Source organism: Phaseolus vulgaris, chromosome 6 (genome assembly GCF_000499845.2).
Source record: "Phaseolus vulgaris cultivar G19833 chromosome 6, P. vulgaris v2.0, whole genome shotgun sequence".
Lineage (NCBI taxonomy): Eukaryota > Viridiplantae > Streptophyta > Magnoliopsida > Fabales > Fabaceae > Phaseolus > Phaseolus vulgaris.
In genome coordinates, this window is record NC_023754.2 from 3573976 (window position 1) to 3590438 (window position 16463).

At 44.9% G+C, this 16463-nt stretch overlaps 1 protein-coding gene across 1 annotated transcript; it reads right to left on the minus strand.

Moving 5' to 3' along the window:
* Window positions 1–10262: 10262 nt before the first annotated feature.
* On the minus strand, window positions 10263–11286 carry LOC137833239 (uncharacterized). The gene is made up of 2 exons (XM_068641599.1): window positions 10915–11286; window positions 10263–10466 (listed from the first exon to the last, which is right to left on the minus strand). Exons 1-2 carry the CDS (start codon window positions 11284–11286, stop codon window positions 10263–10265), a joined length of 576 nt encoding a protein of 191 aa, XP_068497700.1.
* Window positions 11287–16463: the final 5177 nt, after the last annotated feature.

Here is a 16463-nt window from a genome sequence, read left to right on the forward strand (position 1 = left end):
GTTTGCTGATGATGATGAATGAAGGAAAAACAATCGATTGGTGTATCGAAACAATCGATTGTTTTTGGTGCTTATATCTGGTTTTTAAATTTTTTCTTTCTTTCTGCTGTTGCTGCTTTAATTCTGATGTAATCTGATCCTGCCGGTTGACCAAAACGCAAGAGCCTCGCCTCGTCAAAGGTATTCTTCCTCTCGATCGGCTTGGCACCACGCTAGCTTTCGTCCTTCACACCTCGATTCACCTCAAGAACCTGCAAAAGACAGAGTGGCGCCGCTGCGGCCGATCGCGCTCCGACGCTCAAGTCAGTGACGGAACCACCAAAACTCTAAGAGAGAAAACTAAGAACTCAAGGAACCGTGCAAAAACTCTCTCAGTCACTCAACTATTCTCCAAGCGTAAAGAAGTGTTCTAAACGCGCGTACCTCAGAAGTTCGTTAGAATCTCTTATATACCTGGGCACTTTCTCTCTCCTGACGGTTGCACATCTGAACACGTGGCTCGCATCCAGCTGTACACGCGTCACCATCTGGAGCGTCCTCTGCTTGAGCGTCACTTCTTACTCTTCAGGCTGTTCGACTAAGTTACCCATACAAGGAGTAACTCGGTGTATAGTTGCCTTGGAGCGCGATCTCTTCTGCGTGGCGAGTACGGGGTGTCACCATGCACACCTTCCCTGTGGTCTCGCCGGCCGCCATCATAATCTGCTTCACTTGCTTCACCGTGCATGTCCTGGTAAGCTGTTCCCCGGCCTCAACCTCTGGCTAGCTAGGGAATGATCATCTGATAACTTCATCCTTCGCATTTGTGCCCTTTGAAAGCTTTGAACAAGCTTTCCTGATCTTTCGGCGATGTCCTCCTCTCGGCGATCTCTGATCACTTGGTTGCCTGGGTTCGCATCCGGCGACTACGACACAAACCTGGTGACCGCCGGTTTAGATCTGCTAGAGATCGGAGCACGCCAACTTAACGATTGGCGACTACACGAGCTCCCCGACCTCTTTCCCTTCTGTCAGCCTCCACATATCCCTTCATGGAGCTCGGCCACAATTCTTGTACATTTTTCTCTGTGCACACATTCCAGGAGTGGGTGTGTGAACCCAAATCTGTACAACTCGCCATCAATCATTGTGAACTTGCTGGAATTCTTCTTTATCTTTCTAGCCTCCGTCGGATCCAGCGGGAGAAGGCCATCTGCCAGGCAGCGCTGATACTGGGTTATCCACGTGTCTGGCTCATGCGTGGCACAGACTTTCGTCATGTTCACCCTCTCCCCCCGACATGCTCTTATTCTCGGTGACCTCAAGGTCTCCTGAGTCAAGGACCTGTGACTCCTCGCCGCTTTCTCCGTCAACTTGCTTATCTGAAGAACCAAGTGGTCTACCACAAATGCTCTAGGCGTCTTTAGAGTTTCTTGGATCACTGTCCTCTGCCTACCCCCCTTGCCCGAACTGGCGAGCTTAGCTAGCAAGTCTGCTCGGGCATTCTGCTCTCTGGGCACATGCACCACTTCAAACGAGACAAAGGAACTCTTCAACTCCTGCACATACTCCAAGTAAGCCGCCATTTGTGGATCCTTGGCCTGGAACTCGCCCGTTACCTGTCCCGTGACTAATAAGGAGTCACTCTTAGCCATCAACACCCTAGCTCCCATCTCCTTGGCCAGCAAGATTCCGGCGATCAACGCCTCATACTCTACTTGATTGTTGCTGACTTTGAAGGCAAACCTCAGGGACTGTTCTATCAGCACGCCGTTGGGCCCTTCTAGAATGACTCCAGCACCACTACCCTGCTGGTTCGACGATCTGTCCACCGAGAGCACCCAACGAAAATCATCCCCTTCAACTCGTGTTGCTTCTGACGAGAGCTCGACCACAAAATCGGCGAAAATCTGCCCCTTGATCGGGCCTCGGGGCTCATACTTGATGTCGAACTCCGACAGCTCCACCGCCCATTCACCATTCTCCCAGCTACATCAGGCTTTTTCAGGACTTTCTGGATGGGCAAGTCGGTCATCACCAGCACTGTGAAACTGTGAAAATAGTGGTGCAACCTCCTCGCCGAAAATACTACAGCTAGTGCAGCTTTCTCCAAGGCCTGATACCTCACCTCCGGGCCTTGCAACACCTTGCTGACGAAATAAATAGCCTTTTGAGCCTGGTCTTGATCTTGGGCGAGCACCGCTGATGGCATTTTCATGAAGTTCTTCTTGAATCAAAGTAGAGTATGGGGCGGAAGCAATGAATGAGAGTGAGCAAGATCCTCCTAAGAGTGGTGTTGATCTTGTAGGTGCATGATAAGTGTGGGTATTGAGTGGTTCGGCCAGCTCAAGGGAAAAGATGAAGGAATTGAAGTTTAGAGCCTAGGATTCTAGGGAGAAGCAAAGTTGAGCACAAATTGGCAGCATAACTTTACTCACAATAAACTTGAAAATACAAGGTGTAGGCTCCTCCTTTTATAGGCTAAGGAGGACCATAATGCAACCCTAATGCTACCAAAATGAAATGCAAATTACATCCAAAGACTAAAGGCACATGGCCGGCCCTAGCCTAAGGTTTCCTTCTAGAAAACGAACCAAATCTTAACAAATCTAGGTTAAGTCCTTATGAAACCATGTGTGCTATTTACACCACAATTAATACCATGCTACCCTTAATGGGCCGTCCATGTATCTTACACAAATCTTTCTTGGATTCACATTGGTCTAGACGCTTCATCCATTGGCCTAGACGCTTCCTCTATTGGCTTAGACGCTCCTCCCATGGCCTAGACGCTTCCTCCATTGGCCTAGACGCTCTTGGTTTGGCTTTGGATGCTTATGTCTTGGCTCTTGTCTTTCTCGTGAGGTTGTGCTTGGCCCTCTTCCATCAACCGCACTCACCGCCCTCTCAGTCACAGCAAAATACAGCTTGAGAGGGGTTCCTACCAAGGGTTTACACAAAACCGGCAGGCTCGCCAAGTACTCTTTAAGCTTCACGAAGGCTTCTTCACACTCCTTCGACCAGACAAAATTATTGTTTCGCCTTAAACACTGGAAGTACGGATGGCCTTTCTCTCCGCTAGCCGATACGAAACGAGACAGGGCGGCCATCCGACCTGTAAGTTGCTGCACCTCCTTCACGGTAGCCGGGCTCCTCATCACCAATATGGCAGCACACTTATCAGGATTTGTCTCTATTCCTCTTTCAGTCAAGAGGAATCCAAGAACTTCCCTGCCTCCACGCCAAAAATGCACTTCTCGGGGTTCAGCTTCAATCTGAACTTGGCGATTGTGGTGAACAACTCCTCCAGATCCGAACGTGCTTGCTCTTTTCTGGCGAGGTCACGACCATATCATCCACGTACGCTTGCACATTCCTTCCCAGCGTTAGTGCAAGTACCTTATCCATCAATCTTTGGTACGTGGCCCCCGCATTCTTCAGCCCAAAGGGCATCACCTTGTAACAGTAGCACGACCTCTCAATCGTGAAGGCAGTTTTCTCTTCGTCCATAGGATGCATCTTTATCTTATTATACCCCGAGAAGGCGTCCAGAAAGCTCAGCAACTTGCACCCTGCTGCATTGTCGACCAGGGCATCTATGCTTGGCAAAGGGTACGAATCCTTTGGGCAAGCCTTATTCAGGTCAGTGAAGTCGACGCACATGCGCCACTTCCCATTGCTTTTCTTCACTAGTACGAGATTGGTCAACCACTCAGGGTACTGGACTTCCCTGATATGGCCTGCGGCGAGGAGCTTCTGTGTTTCATCCCTGATCGCCTGCCTCCTCTCCTCGTTGAATTTCCTTCTTCTCTGCCGCACTGGTCTAACTTGTGTGTCCATTGCCAAACGGTGACACAAGAAATCGGGGTCAATTCCCGGCCTGAAGCAGACCATGCAAAAGCATCCAGATGCCGTTCTATCACCCTGGCGATCTGGTCTTGGAGCTCAGCCTCCAAAGATCTTCCCAGCTTGAAGACCTTTCCCCCGATCTCCCTTTCGAGCCACTCCTCGACGGGTTTGGGTCTGGCTTCCCTGGCGATCACCGCCCTGGCGATTCCCAATTCCCTCGCTTCCTCTGGGCGGTTCCTCGCTTCTTCTTCCCGTCTGGCGCTCTCTCCCTCAACCACAGCTTCTGTCATGGTGACATCGCCTCCGGCGGCCACTTCCATCGCCGCATCAACAACTCGCCATTCTGTTGGCCTGGGCTTCACACCGGGAGGCGGCGTCATTGTGATGTAACTTACTGACCTCTTATTCTTGAGGCTACTCTCATAGCATTTCTTCGCTTCCTTCTGGTCAGATTTGATGGTGATCACCACCCCCTCCATCGATGGTAACTTAACCTTCATGTGCTTGGTTGAGGGCACAACTCCTATTCTGTTGAGGGTTGGTCTCCCCAACAGAATGTTATATGCTGAGGGGGCGTTCACAACGAGGTACTTGATTTTCTCCGTCCTCGAGGCCACCTCATTCGTGAACGTCGTTCTTAGCTCGATGTACCCCCTAACCTCCACCTGATCGCCAGCAAACCCATACAAGCACCCTCCATAGGGTCTCAGCTGGTCAAGGGGCAGTTGCAGCTGTGTGAAAGTCGGCCAGAACATTACATCCGCCGAGCTTCCTTGGTCCACTAGCACCCGGTGGACCTTCCTTCCCGCTGTGATGAGCGAGATAACTATGGGATCGTTGTCGTGAGGCACAACGTCCCTAAGATCTTCTTTTGTGAACGTGATGTCCACGTCTAGCGAGTGGTCCTCGAACATGTCCACCGTCATCACAGACCTTGCATATTTCTTCCTCTGTGATGCAATGCATCCACCACCCGAGAAACCTCCAGCGATGGTGTGGATCTCTCCATGAGTGGGCATCTCATGCTGCTGAGCCTCACCACCCGCCGGCTGGGAGCTCGACGCGCCCCCCGTCCTCCTGTCCAGCAGGTAATCATTCAAGAAACCGCTCTTGACCAGGTTGTCGAGCTGGTACCCCAGTGCCAAACACGAATCAACGGTGTGACCAAAACTCTGGTGGAACTCGCACCAGGCGTCTGGTTTTGGTCCTAACACCTTGTCGCCCACTTTCTCAGGTGCCTTAAGCCTGGCTGCTATGTTGGGGATGGCGATCAGATCCGCCAACCCCATGACTAACTTGTGCTTTGGTTGGCGATTGTACTCCCTGGGGCGTCCTGGGCCCCTTCCCTTGTTCCTCCTCGGATCATAAGGGTGGCGAGTCCTTTGGTCCTTCTTGGCCGCCATCGTCTCCAGCACCCTCTGCGGCTGGATTCTAGTCTGGGCATGTGGCCTAGCAGGGGCCACGCTCCCTCTCTTCTCGGCGACCTCACTCTCATCGGCGATGTGGGCCACCGCAAGTCGCCTAACCTCAGCAAACGTGGCGGGGTGAGCCCTAATCAGCGCCTCACAGAAAGGTCCCGGCAGCACGCCCTTTTTGAAGGCGTATACCAGCATCTCCTCGTCTTTGGCTGGCGAGCGGACCATCTGCGCTCCAAAGCGATTCAAGTAGTCCCTGGGGGACTCTCCTTAGTACTGCCTTATGTCGAACAGGTCATAAGACACCCTAGGTGGTGCCTTGTTCACAATGTACTGCTCGACGAAAAGCTTCGAAAACTGCTGGAAATTGGTTATGTGACCTGTAGGCAAGCTCACAAACCATTCCAGCGTTGTTCCCTGGAGCGTGCTCACAAACATCTTGCAGTATACAGCATCTGAGCCCCCTGACAGCATCATCTGCGTGTGGAACGTGGTGAGGTGCGCCTCAAGGTCCTCCACGCCGGTGAAAGAAGCTTTCACAGGTACTACGCTCGCAGGGATAGGCGTGTCTGTGATCGCCTGAGCAAACGGCATAGGGAAAACGCGAGGTGGCGACGACGGCGCGACCTCTTCAGCAACTGGGCGTCCTCTCTGCTCCTGAAGAGCTTGACGCAACTCTTCAGTCACTTTGCTGAGCTCTTCATTCCTGATCTGAGAGGCGACCAGGTCCTCATGCATCTTCGCTTGCTCTATGCGCGAGGCCTCCATATTCGCCTGCAGCGCACGCATGATCTCCATCATCTGCGCCATGGTCATGGCGCCTTCCGTAGCAACTGGCACAACGAGACTTGAACGGTTGCTTATCATCTTTCTCATGAAAACTCAGCAGACCAAGCTTCAACGAACAAAACCTTCTCCAGCAAACGATCGATGCAGCAATCAATCGGTCAGAAACTCCCAAACTCCCAAGAACCTCCAAAAACGCAACCACAACAGCACGCCGATAGATTTGGACGTCGAAACCTTCACAGAAACTTGCAATTTCACCACGAACCCACCGCTCCTCCAACAAAACTGTCGATTCACCAAACAAAAACGCGAACGAACGGTAAAAGCTCCAAACAACCGATTGACAACCGCACAAACAACAAGGAACTTCAAGAAAACCAATCGAAAGCTTGAACGAACGGTGGAAAACTTGAATTCACCGAACAAAGCTCGAACGAACGGTGGAAAACTTGAAATCATCGAACAAAAGCTTGAATGAACGGTGGAGAATGGTTGCACCAGCACACAACCACACGGAAACTATAAAAACTCCAAGAACTCACGCTGTGGATGGGGACAGGTTTTACACGGCCCCACGGTGGGTGCCTGATGATCCTGCCGGTTGACCAGAACGCAAGAGCCTCGCCTCGTCAAAGGTATTTTTCCTCTGGATCGGCTTGGCACCACGCTAGCTTTCGTCCTTCACACCTCGATTCACCTCAAGAACCTGCAAAAGACAGAGTGGTGCCGCTGCGGCCGATCGCGCTCCGACGCTCAAGTAAGTGACGGAACCACCAAAACTCTAAGAGAGAAAACTAAGAACTCAAGGAACCGTGCAAAAACTCTCTCAGTCACTCAACTATTCTCCAAGCGTAAAGAAGTGTTCTAAACGCGCGTACCTCAGAAGTTCATTAGAATCTCTTATATACCTGGGCACTTTCTCTCTCCTGACGGTTGCACATCTGAACACGTGGCTCGCATCCAGCTGTACACGCGTCACCATCTGGAGCGTCCTCTGCTTGAGCGTCACTTCTTACTCTTCAGGCTGTTCGACTAAGTTACCCATACAAGGAGTAACTCGGTGTATAGCTGCCTTGGAGCGCGATCTCTTCTGCGTGGCGAGTACGGGGTGTCACCATGCACACCTTCCCTGTGGTCTCGCCGGCCGCCATCATAATCTGCTTCACTTGCTTCACCGTGCATGTCCTGGTAAGCTGTTCCCCGGCCTCAACCTCTGGCTAGCTAGGGAATGATCATCTGATAACTTCATCCTTCACATTTGTGCCCTTTGAAAGCTTTGAACAAGCTTTCTTGATCTTTCGGTGATGTCCTCCTCTCGGCGATCTCTGATCACTTGGTTGCCTGGGTTCGCATCCGGCGACTGCGACACAAACCTGGTGACCGCCGGTTTAGATCTGCTAGAGATCGGAGCACGCCAACTTAACGATTGGCGACTACACGAGCTCCCCGACCTCCTTCCCTTCTGTCAGCCAGGCGTTCCGTTCAACACGCCTATATTGTCGCTTGCTGCCACGTCATCACTTCCGACTACCTGGGCGGTACATAATCAAAACAATATCTTGTTTTATCTCTTCTCTTTGTCTATTTGTGAAGACAAATAGGGGGAGATATATGTTGTGTTTAAGTTTCTGTTTTTAGTTGTTAAAACAGTTTGGATGAGTAATATTTTCTGATATTTAGCTCTGAAGTTTATTACTGTTTATCTGTGCTAACCAAATATCAGAAGTTCTATGCTTTGTTCAAAATTGTATCTTGCAGGAACTGCTTCAAATTCAATCAGGTACAACACAAGCATCAGGGATTTGTCTTCATCAAATAGCGGGAGATTGTTAAACCAAATGGTGTTCAAGCTTTGAAGAATCCAAACCCTTTGAAGGATGTTGAAGCCTTGGTTGTGCTTGCTGTTGCTGTGCTGGTTTAGTATAGTTCTGGGGTAGTTTGGGTATTGTAATCCACCCCTTGATCGAATCTAAAGCATAAGCATCACAATCTTTGTGAAAGTAAAATGTTTTCAAACTAAGTTAAAACAACCGATTGTTTTGTCGAAACAACCGATTGTTTATACTTAGATGTTTTTGAGAAAAAGATTGAAAACTGTTTTTCAAATGGTTGAACTGTTAAGAACAAAAACAACCGATTGATTCGAAGAAACAACCGATTGTTTGTTTTGGGACCATAATAGAAAAATTGTTTTATCTTTGACTGAGCTTTAAATGATTTAAACTACTTACGCTCCAGTCATTAAATGCTTTGATCAATCTTTTAATGCAATTTAAGAGTTTGTTAAGATTTGATAACAAACTATATCTTTGAATAAATTAAAGAAAAACATAATAGAGTAACAATCTGAATCTGATTTTGAAAAGATTTTTTGAGTTTTTCAAAGAGCTGAGATTGTTGAAAGTTTGTGATTGATCAAAGTTTGTGGAATAGGATTCTGCTTGTATTGATTTGAGATTATCTTCTGTAACAAGTGTAATCCTTGTACTCTGTGAAACAAGTATTCGTTTCTGTGTTTGCTGAGATTGGCTGTGTGTTCTTGAGGGGATCAAGATCAGCAATCTTGGTGTTGGTGTGTTGGCCAAGAAGAATGTGTGTCTTGTGGTGTTCAAGGTCATTCTATTGGTTGTTGTGTAAGTGATCAAGTTGTGATTGCTTAGTGATTTCCTCAGGGTTTCTGAGAAGACTGGATGTAGCTCTGGATTTGGAGTGAACCAGTATAAACATATGTGTGCAATCTCTCTATCCTTAACTCTTTAAATTCAGTTTTGTTTGTTGTTTGCTGGTATAAACAACCGATTGTTTCTGTGAAACAATCGATTGTTTTTCTGGTTCTGCTATTTTTTATTGTTGTTTTTGGTAAACTGAATTTCTTATCAAATGTTTCCAAAGATAAATTCATTCTTGTTTTAAAAGTTTAAGAAAATCTTCTTTAAACAATTCACCCCCCTCTAGTTTAAAGCCATCCATTCTAACAACATTGTCAAGTGTGAGATCTCTTGGGCTCTTCCATTCTTTTGGTAAATCTGCACAAACAGCAGGTTCTTTGACAACATGTGAGTCATTTTTATCTATATTAATCAGTTCATTTTTATGCAAGACAATTCTTAAATCATCACATTCTAAGTCATCTGAAACAGGTTTTAGCATATAATTGTCAGATTCATCAAACACTACATGCATTGATTCTTCCACAGTGAACAACCTTTTATTGAAAACCCTATAAGCATGTCCATTCAAAGCATAGCCAATATGAATTCCTTCATCAGATTTTGCATCAAATTTTCCCAAATTATCTTTGCCATTATTCAGTACAAAGCATTTACATCCAAACACTCTAAGATGACTTACACTAGGTTTTCCACCCTTATACAACTCATTAGGTGTTTTCTTAAGGATATGCCTAATTAAAGTTCTATTTAACACATAAGCAGCAATATAAACTGCATCTACCCAGAAGTATTTAGGAAGCTTAAATTTATTCAACATAGTCCTAGCAAGTTGTTATAGTGATTATTTTTCCTTTCAACAACGCCATTTTGTTGGGGAGTCCTAGGGGCTGAAAAAGCTATGTGATATCCGATGCTTTTCACAAAACCTTTCAAACTTAGCATTTTGAACCTCACCCCCATGATCACTACGAATAGATTTTACACAACATCCATTTTTATTTTGCAGAACTTTTACCAATTTCTTAAAAGCCTTATAAGTATCATTTTTGTAAGCAAGAAAGAGAGTCCGTGTAAATCTAGAATAATCATCAACAATAACCAAAGCATGCAAATTTCCAGCCAAACTAGCATCTCTAGAGGGTCCAAACAGATCCATATGCAGAACATCCAAGGGTTTCTTAGTGGAAATCATGTCCTTTGATTTAAAAGAAGTTATGATTTGTTTACCTCTTACACATGCATCACATAGTCTATTATCCTAGAATTTGATATTAGGCAAACCTGAAACAAGATCATTGGATTTCAATTTATTCAAATGATTTGTATGAATTTGAGCTAACCTTCTGTGCCACAGACAAGACTCATCACTTTTTGACAAAAGACATTCATTTTCAGAATTAGTTTCAGAGATATCCAAGAGATATTTGTTGTTTACTCTTTTACCTGTAAACAAAACCTTACCAGAAGAATCATGTGAGATTGTGCACCCATTTGATTTGAAGTTTACCTTGTATCCTTTGTCACATAATTGACTGATACTTAGAAGACTGTGTCTTACTCATTCCACATATAGCACATTTTCAATGGTGGTTGAACTTCCAGTTCCAACAGTTCCTCTTCCTAGGATTCTTCCACGGTTATTGTCCCCATAAGTGACATATCCCTCTGCCTTGAGTTTTAGACTAGTGAACTTAGTTAGGTCACTAGTCATAAGTTTTGAACATCCACTGTCCAAATACCACTGGTTTCTCTTGCTGGTTTTCTGCAAAACGAAACAAAAATAATACACATGGTACCCTTTTTAGTCTAGGGTTCAGCAGTGATTAATACCTTTCCTTTGGAAGACATTTGGCCAAGCTTTTAGGAACAAGGTATTTTCTAGCACTGCATGTCCTAGAGGTATGTCCAGATTTCATACAATATAAGCAAGTAACAGGATATGCCTTTTTGCAATTGTTGAAGGATGAAAAACTTGTTTTTGCAGGAACAAAAAAACTTGAAAGCTTTTTACATTGTTTTCTTTCCAGGATTATAGCCAATTCCATTTTTTTAAAAACAACATTTTGTGATCCTTAAAGAGATTCAAAATTATCTCTTCCCTTAGTGAAATTAGATAAAGTTTTAAGCAAATACTCAACTTGTTTTTCCAGTTTTTTACAGTTTTCACAAGGCTTTATAGAAGCATGCAAACATGTCAATTCAAGACTTACAAGATCAGTTTTAGCCTTATGCAGTTCTACCTCAAGAGATTTTACCTTAGGTGCAAGAACATTATTTACATTTTGCAATTTAGAGCAAATAACAGCCAACCTATTTGCCTCATCATGAGTTTCTTTGAAGGTAGCAAGCAATTGATCATTATTCTCAGATTCCATAGAGAAACCATTAACTGAATCAGATATTGATCCTTCATCTTTCATCATGAAACACAGTTTTGTTTCTTCACTTTCTGTTGAGGAGCTGCTTGTTGAAGACACTTCATTCTCTTCCCAAGAGATATAAGCTCTTCTCCCCTTGCTTCTTTCAACCTTCTTGTTGGTTGGTTTTTCTTTTGTTTGATTGTTTGGACAATCCATCTTCATGTGACCGTTTTGCCACAACCAAAGCAAGTTGTTCCCGCCGGTTGATTCGCTTCGCCGGTTGACTCTAATGACAGGCTTGGGCCCTCCTATCTCCGCCTGAGAATCGTGCTTTCTTGATCAAATAATCTCTCACCTGCAAAGACAAATGGGCGCCTTGACGACCGTTTCACTCTGACGCTCAAGTCAGTATAAGGGCAAAGAAACACCAAGAGTGTATATTAGCTTCTGATGGAGATCAAGCTCAAGAGGACATGGAGGCCAATCATCAAGCTCAAGAAGAGGTGGAGGCACAAATGGAGGACGCCCATGGAGGTCAAAGTCCACCTCAAAGGATTACAAGAAGCATGTTCAAAGCTTTGGGAGCTAGAGGACATTTATTTTCTCTTTTTGTAGTTTCTTTAGTTGAAGGTGCTTAGAGGGAAACTTTAGAAACCTCTTTTGTTATAGCATCTTTTAGGGTTTAGTTAGGAGCTTTAGGGGGGTGTGTTAGTAGATAGGTGTAGAAGTAGAATAGGAGGTGCCAAAGTGAAGGAAGGAGTCACACCTTCCTCATGGCTTGAAATAGGCGCCGGTTTTAGCTAGCTTTGGGAGGGAAATTTGAATTGTTTTAGCTTGCATTTTCAGCACCTTAGGCTATAAATAGAGGTGCTCTCTTTGTAAAATTCAGATTGGAATTAATCTAAGAAAACTCTACTCAAATTTTGAGTGACCTTTGGAGAGCTTTTGGAGCCTTCTTCTTTAGTCTTATCTTGATGGATCAATGGAGTCCTCAAGTGGCGGCATCACTCTCATCTAGGAGCATTCCACACTTCTAGTGGCGAGATCATCCATCCTCCTTCCATCTTCATGAGCATTCTCTTCTCCTTCCTTTCTTCTTCTTCAATTGTTCATGTTGCTTTGTGTTCTTGAGTTTTTCAGTTTTGGTTTTTCTATTTTCCAGCACTATGTTCTGTTTCTGTTTTTAATTTCTGTTTTGGTTAGGTTCATTTGATCATTTGCTCAATTCTGTTCGGTCTATTCCAGTTTTAATATCTTTGTTGATTCAATTTGACAATATTTGGTTCATCCAAATGAGTTTGGGATTTGGTACTAGTTATTGGTGAGATCTTGTCTTAGAACCATGATCCAACTCTAAGAAAAGTGCCTCTATATTTTCCAGCTCAAGGTGATTCCTAAAAATGTCAAGAATCTTGTTCTATGTGGCTATTGGAATCACATCAGCTTCAGTCTTAAAAATTGCGTACCTTGCTAGGGTTCTTAGCACCCTTTATATAGGTCGAAACTAGGGTTTACCTTTGTGTTGTTACCCTTGTCTAGGGTTCCTTGGGGAACGTCCTTGCGCCACTATTTACATAATCTTAGCGTATCTGGCACATGGAACTTCCCTTAACTGGAGTGCAACGAACAACAGAGTGGCCTCCAGGGTACCACCTTGTGCACCTAGTCTCTGGCGCCATCTGCTTTGTGGGTGCCCTAAGTATTCACGTGCCATGCATGCAACTTTCCCTGGAAACCTTAACCCTAATGGGCCTTAGTGCCTCCCAGGATTATTCATTCGTGTCGCGCCTGTATGCGCTATACACACCATGTGCATGGATCCTTCATGACTTAGTCTTCTCGTATATCTAATGTCTTACCGCCGATGTCCGATCTCTTCCTCTTTTGGCGAGGTTCGATGTCGATCTCCAACATCGGGGTCTATGGTAGTGATGTCCAAAGACTGACCAATCCCCTAATAAGTGCTTATGGGGCCCACCTTACGCGACCCCCTTCCATTACTAGGCACCGGTGCGCGATGTCTGAGGTTAGTCATTGGGGTCGATGACTGAGGACTGGTTGGGACACAAGCCCCCCAGTCTCGAGCTGTAACTTGTTTCAACGAAGAGACTAAGTGATCGCGTTGGGCGACCTACGTGGCACTAGGTAATGGGTCGTGAACAGTACACCGAAGTGACGTCTCTCCAACTTTTTAAATTATCGTACACGTGGCAAGATCAACGGCTGGGACTTGTTGGCACTTGAACTTATTCGTGCACTGTTTAAACCTTTAACCCTTCACGCTCTCTTCACTGTTTCATTACTTTCACTTATGCAAACCTTCTCTTAAGCATTTCTACGAAATGCTCTCTCTTCTCTCTTCCGAAACTTCGAACCTCAATATTCAAAGGTATGATTTTTACTCATCGATTGCTCCTGTTTTATGATTCTACTACCTATAACATGCTTATAACTGCCTGAGACTGTTTATGTTTTCTGCATTTTAGGTTTTCTGCACATTCATTTTCTCTGTTTTACGTTTCGAGTCTCTGTTCTTTGGTTTTGCCGAGTCACGCCATCTTCTTCCTCTAAAGTTTCGCTTTTTCTTCTCTTTTTTAGCTTCCTTATTTAAGATGACCCATCAAGAACTGTTCCGTCCGGCTGACCGGGATCGTCTTTGCGCGTGGCCTGTCCTCGCGAGCTAGGCACCTTCGTCTTGCTCCGTCTGTGAGTACCTGAAAGAAGTGAGCAAAGGGGCGCCCTCGCGGCCGTTTGCACTCCGACGATCAAGTCAGCTAGCGAGAAACATCAAAGAAAACTGCACTGAATGACTTAACTGTGTAACTAGAATTGTGTTGCCCTGCCTTGTGCTCACTGTGAGTGCGCCGCGAAGACAACTAGGGTTTCCTGCTCTATGTATCTGTGTGAATTTAGGTTAAAACTCCCCCCTTTTCAAATCCCCAAGGTCCCTTTTTATACACCTCTAATCTTTCAAGCGCGTTAAAGCGCATTGAAAGCGTATAAAAACATTCTTTGGAACATTCGAATCTTTTACTGAATTAACGCGTACCTTGGCAAACTTTAACTGAAACCTTTAATGAGGACGTGTGGCTTGCCACGTGTCCCTTTGACTTGTCGTTTATTCTGTGTAGAGGGTCCCGCAGCGCCATCACCCAACTTAGGGTTTTTCCATCGTGTGAGCCCTCTTTTCTGCGAAGTGCTTCTGTCACGTGGGTTGACTTTTTGGGTGCCAACTCATGCGCCCCAATCACTGATCACTTGCCCAGGGGGTGTATCTTCCTTTCTCTCGTATCATGCACGTTGTTCTCCCCTGGTCATGGCCCTCTCATGGGTCGTATCTGTCTCAGGGTCTCCCAACAGTGGCGTAGATACTTTCACGAGTCAGTGCGAAAAGACTAAGGCTAAGGCCTCACCCCGTTGTCCTTGCGATATCTTGATGACGTATCACTCCCTGACTGGTTGATGTGACATTTTCTGCACCGTCGGTGCTACGTACCCTCAAGGACTCTGACGATGTGATATTCTCTGAGCAAGAAAAGTGACTCTCTGATGGCATTTCATGTGTTCTTCTTGAATCAAAGTAGTAAAATGGATGCGGAAGCAATGGGTGAGTGAAACAAAGCCCTCCTAGGAGTTGTGATGGCTTTGAAAGTGCATGATGAGTATGAATTAGAGAGGTTCGGCCAGCTCTATGAAGAAAGGTGAAGGGAGTGAAGTTTATAGCCTAGATTTCTAGGAGAAGTATAGCTAGTGCACAAAATGGGCAGCATAACAATACTCAAATAAACTTGTCAAATACAAAGAGATAGCCTTCCTATTTATAGGCTATTTGGGCTTAAATGTTAAGCTACATTTCTAAGGAAAAGAAAACCAAAATTAAATCTAAATTCTAAGCCATGTGCCATGCAATGACCGGCCACACAACCCTAGGTTCTAGAAGGTTTCCTTCACAAAGTTCTTTCTACACTACCTATCTTACTAAGTACCCCTAATGGGCCTTTTATGCAACAAAGCCTCTTCTCTCCCAAACCGTAGCTTTGGCCCTTGTGTGTGTGAAGCTAGACGGTCTAGGACTCTTCATAGATGCTCCTCATGTAGCCTTGGCCTAGACGCTCCTCATCATGGCTAGTCGCTCCCTTTGTGAGGCTAGACGCTCCTTGTGAGGCTAGACGCTCCTTTTGGAAGGTTAGACGGTCTTGGTCTTGGAAGCTTGGCTTTCATAGTGTGGTGAGCTTGGGCCTTCCTCCATCATCCCCTCCCTCTTGAAAAGGATTTGTCCTCAAATCCAAGGCTTTGCTTAGGGGGTGGTTGTGGCTGGATGGTGTCCATCATCTCCTCCGGCTTTTGAGAAGATCTATCCTCAGACCTTCAGGCTTGATCTCGGATAGCAGCATCTTGTTTCTTCAAAGCTTGTCCTCCTGGATCAAACGTCCACCTATAGAAATAATCAAATAAAGCATAGGTGTTAGTTTGCAAATTAATTTTACTAGGTTGCCATTGTTGTTTGTCTTTTGGTGTTGGCAACCTTGGACAAGATTTCTTTTTTAAGGGTTGTGTGTGGCCTCTAATCATCTTTTGTATTTTAAAATGGTCATTTGTGGTTACCTTCTCTTGAGGCATAAATCCTATAGGAGATGGTAACAACTTAAAAGAAGAAAGATGATTGAGCACACACATAACTTTAAAAGTAGAAGTAGTTTTGTGAACTACTTGATGGTATGTTTGCTCATCTCTAAAATTGTGTGTGCACTTCATGATTATTCTAGGCATAATAGAAAGAGCTATATTTTTAAAAATATTTTGACCATGCGTTTGAGGATGATAAGCATTTAAAGTGTGCAACTTAGTTGCAAGTTTTCCAAAGGAAATCCTTAAATCATGGTTTGCGAAAGTTGGAGCTCTATTCAATACTATGCTTGAAAATAAACCATGAAGATGTATCACTTCTCTAGAGAAGAGTTTATCCATAACCATGAAGATTAAATTAAAACCTTTTGTTGTCCTAGGGAGTTTTAAAATGAAATTTGTATCTTCCCAAGGATTATTTGCAAAAGGTGAAGGAGTATAGAGTTCATGAGACTTTACTTTAGGTGTAGTGTGAAAACATGAGTTGTACTTAAAGTAATGTCTTTGAACCTCTTTTCTCATGGGTGACAAAAGTTTTCCTCTTAAAAGCTCTAGCGTTTGATCAACTTTCTTTTGTCCCATGAGTTCTCCTTCTTGATCTATGCAAGCTTCTTGTAAGGACTTTTCTTTTGTGCTCATGCTTGCAAGTGTTCCTTTACAAAAGGAAAGGCTAGGTTGTTCAATAAGAAGCATGTTTGTAAAGGTATTTTCAATATGCTTGACTTGTTGAATGACCTTGTGGGAAGGAACACTATTCTCCCACGCCTTTTGTT

Excerpts from the sequence above, each read along its gene's own strand:
- LOC137833239 (XM_068641599.1), bottom strand. The coding sequence starts at position 11,286 with ATGAAGATGGATTGTCCAAACAATCAAACAAAAGAAAAACCAACCAAC. Across the intron at positions 10,467-10,914 it reads ATAAGGCTAAAACTGATCTT|AAAACCAGCAAGAGAAACCA; the intron begins GTAAGTCTTGAA and ends TTCGTTTTGCAG.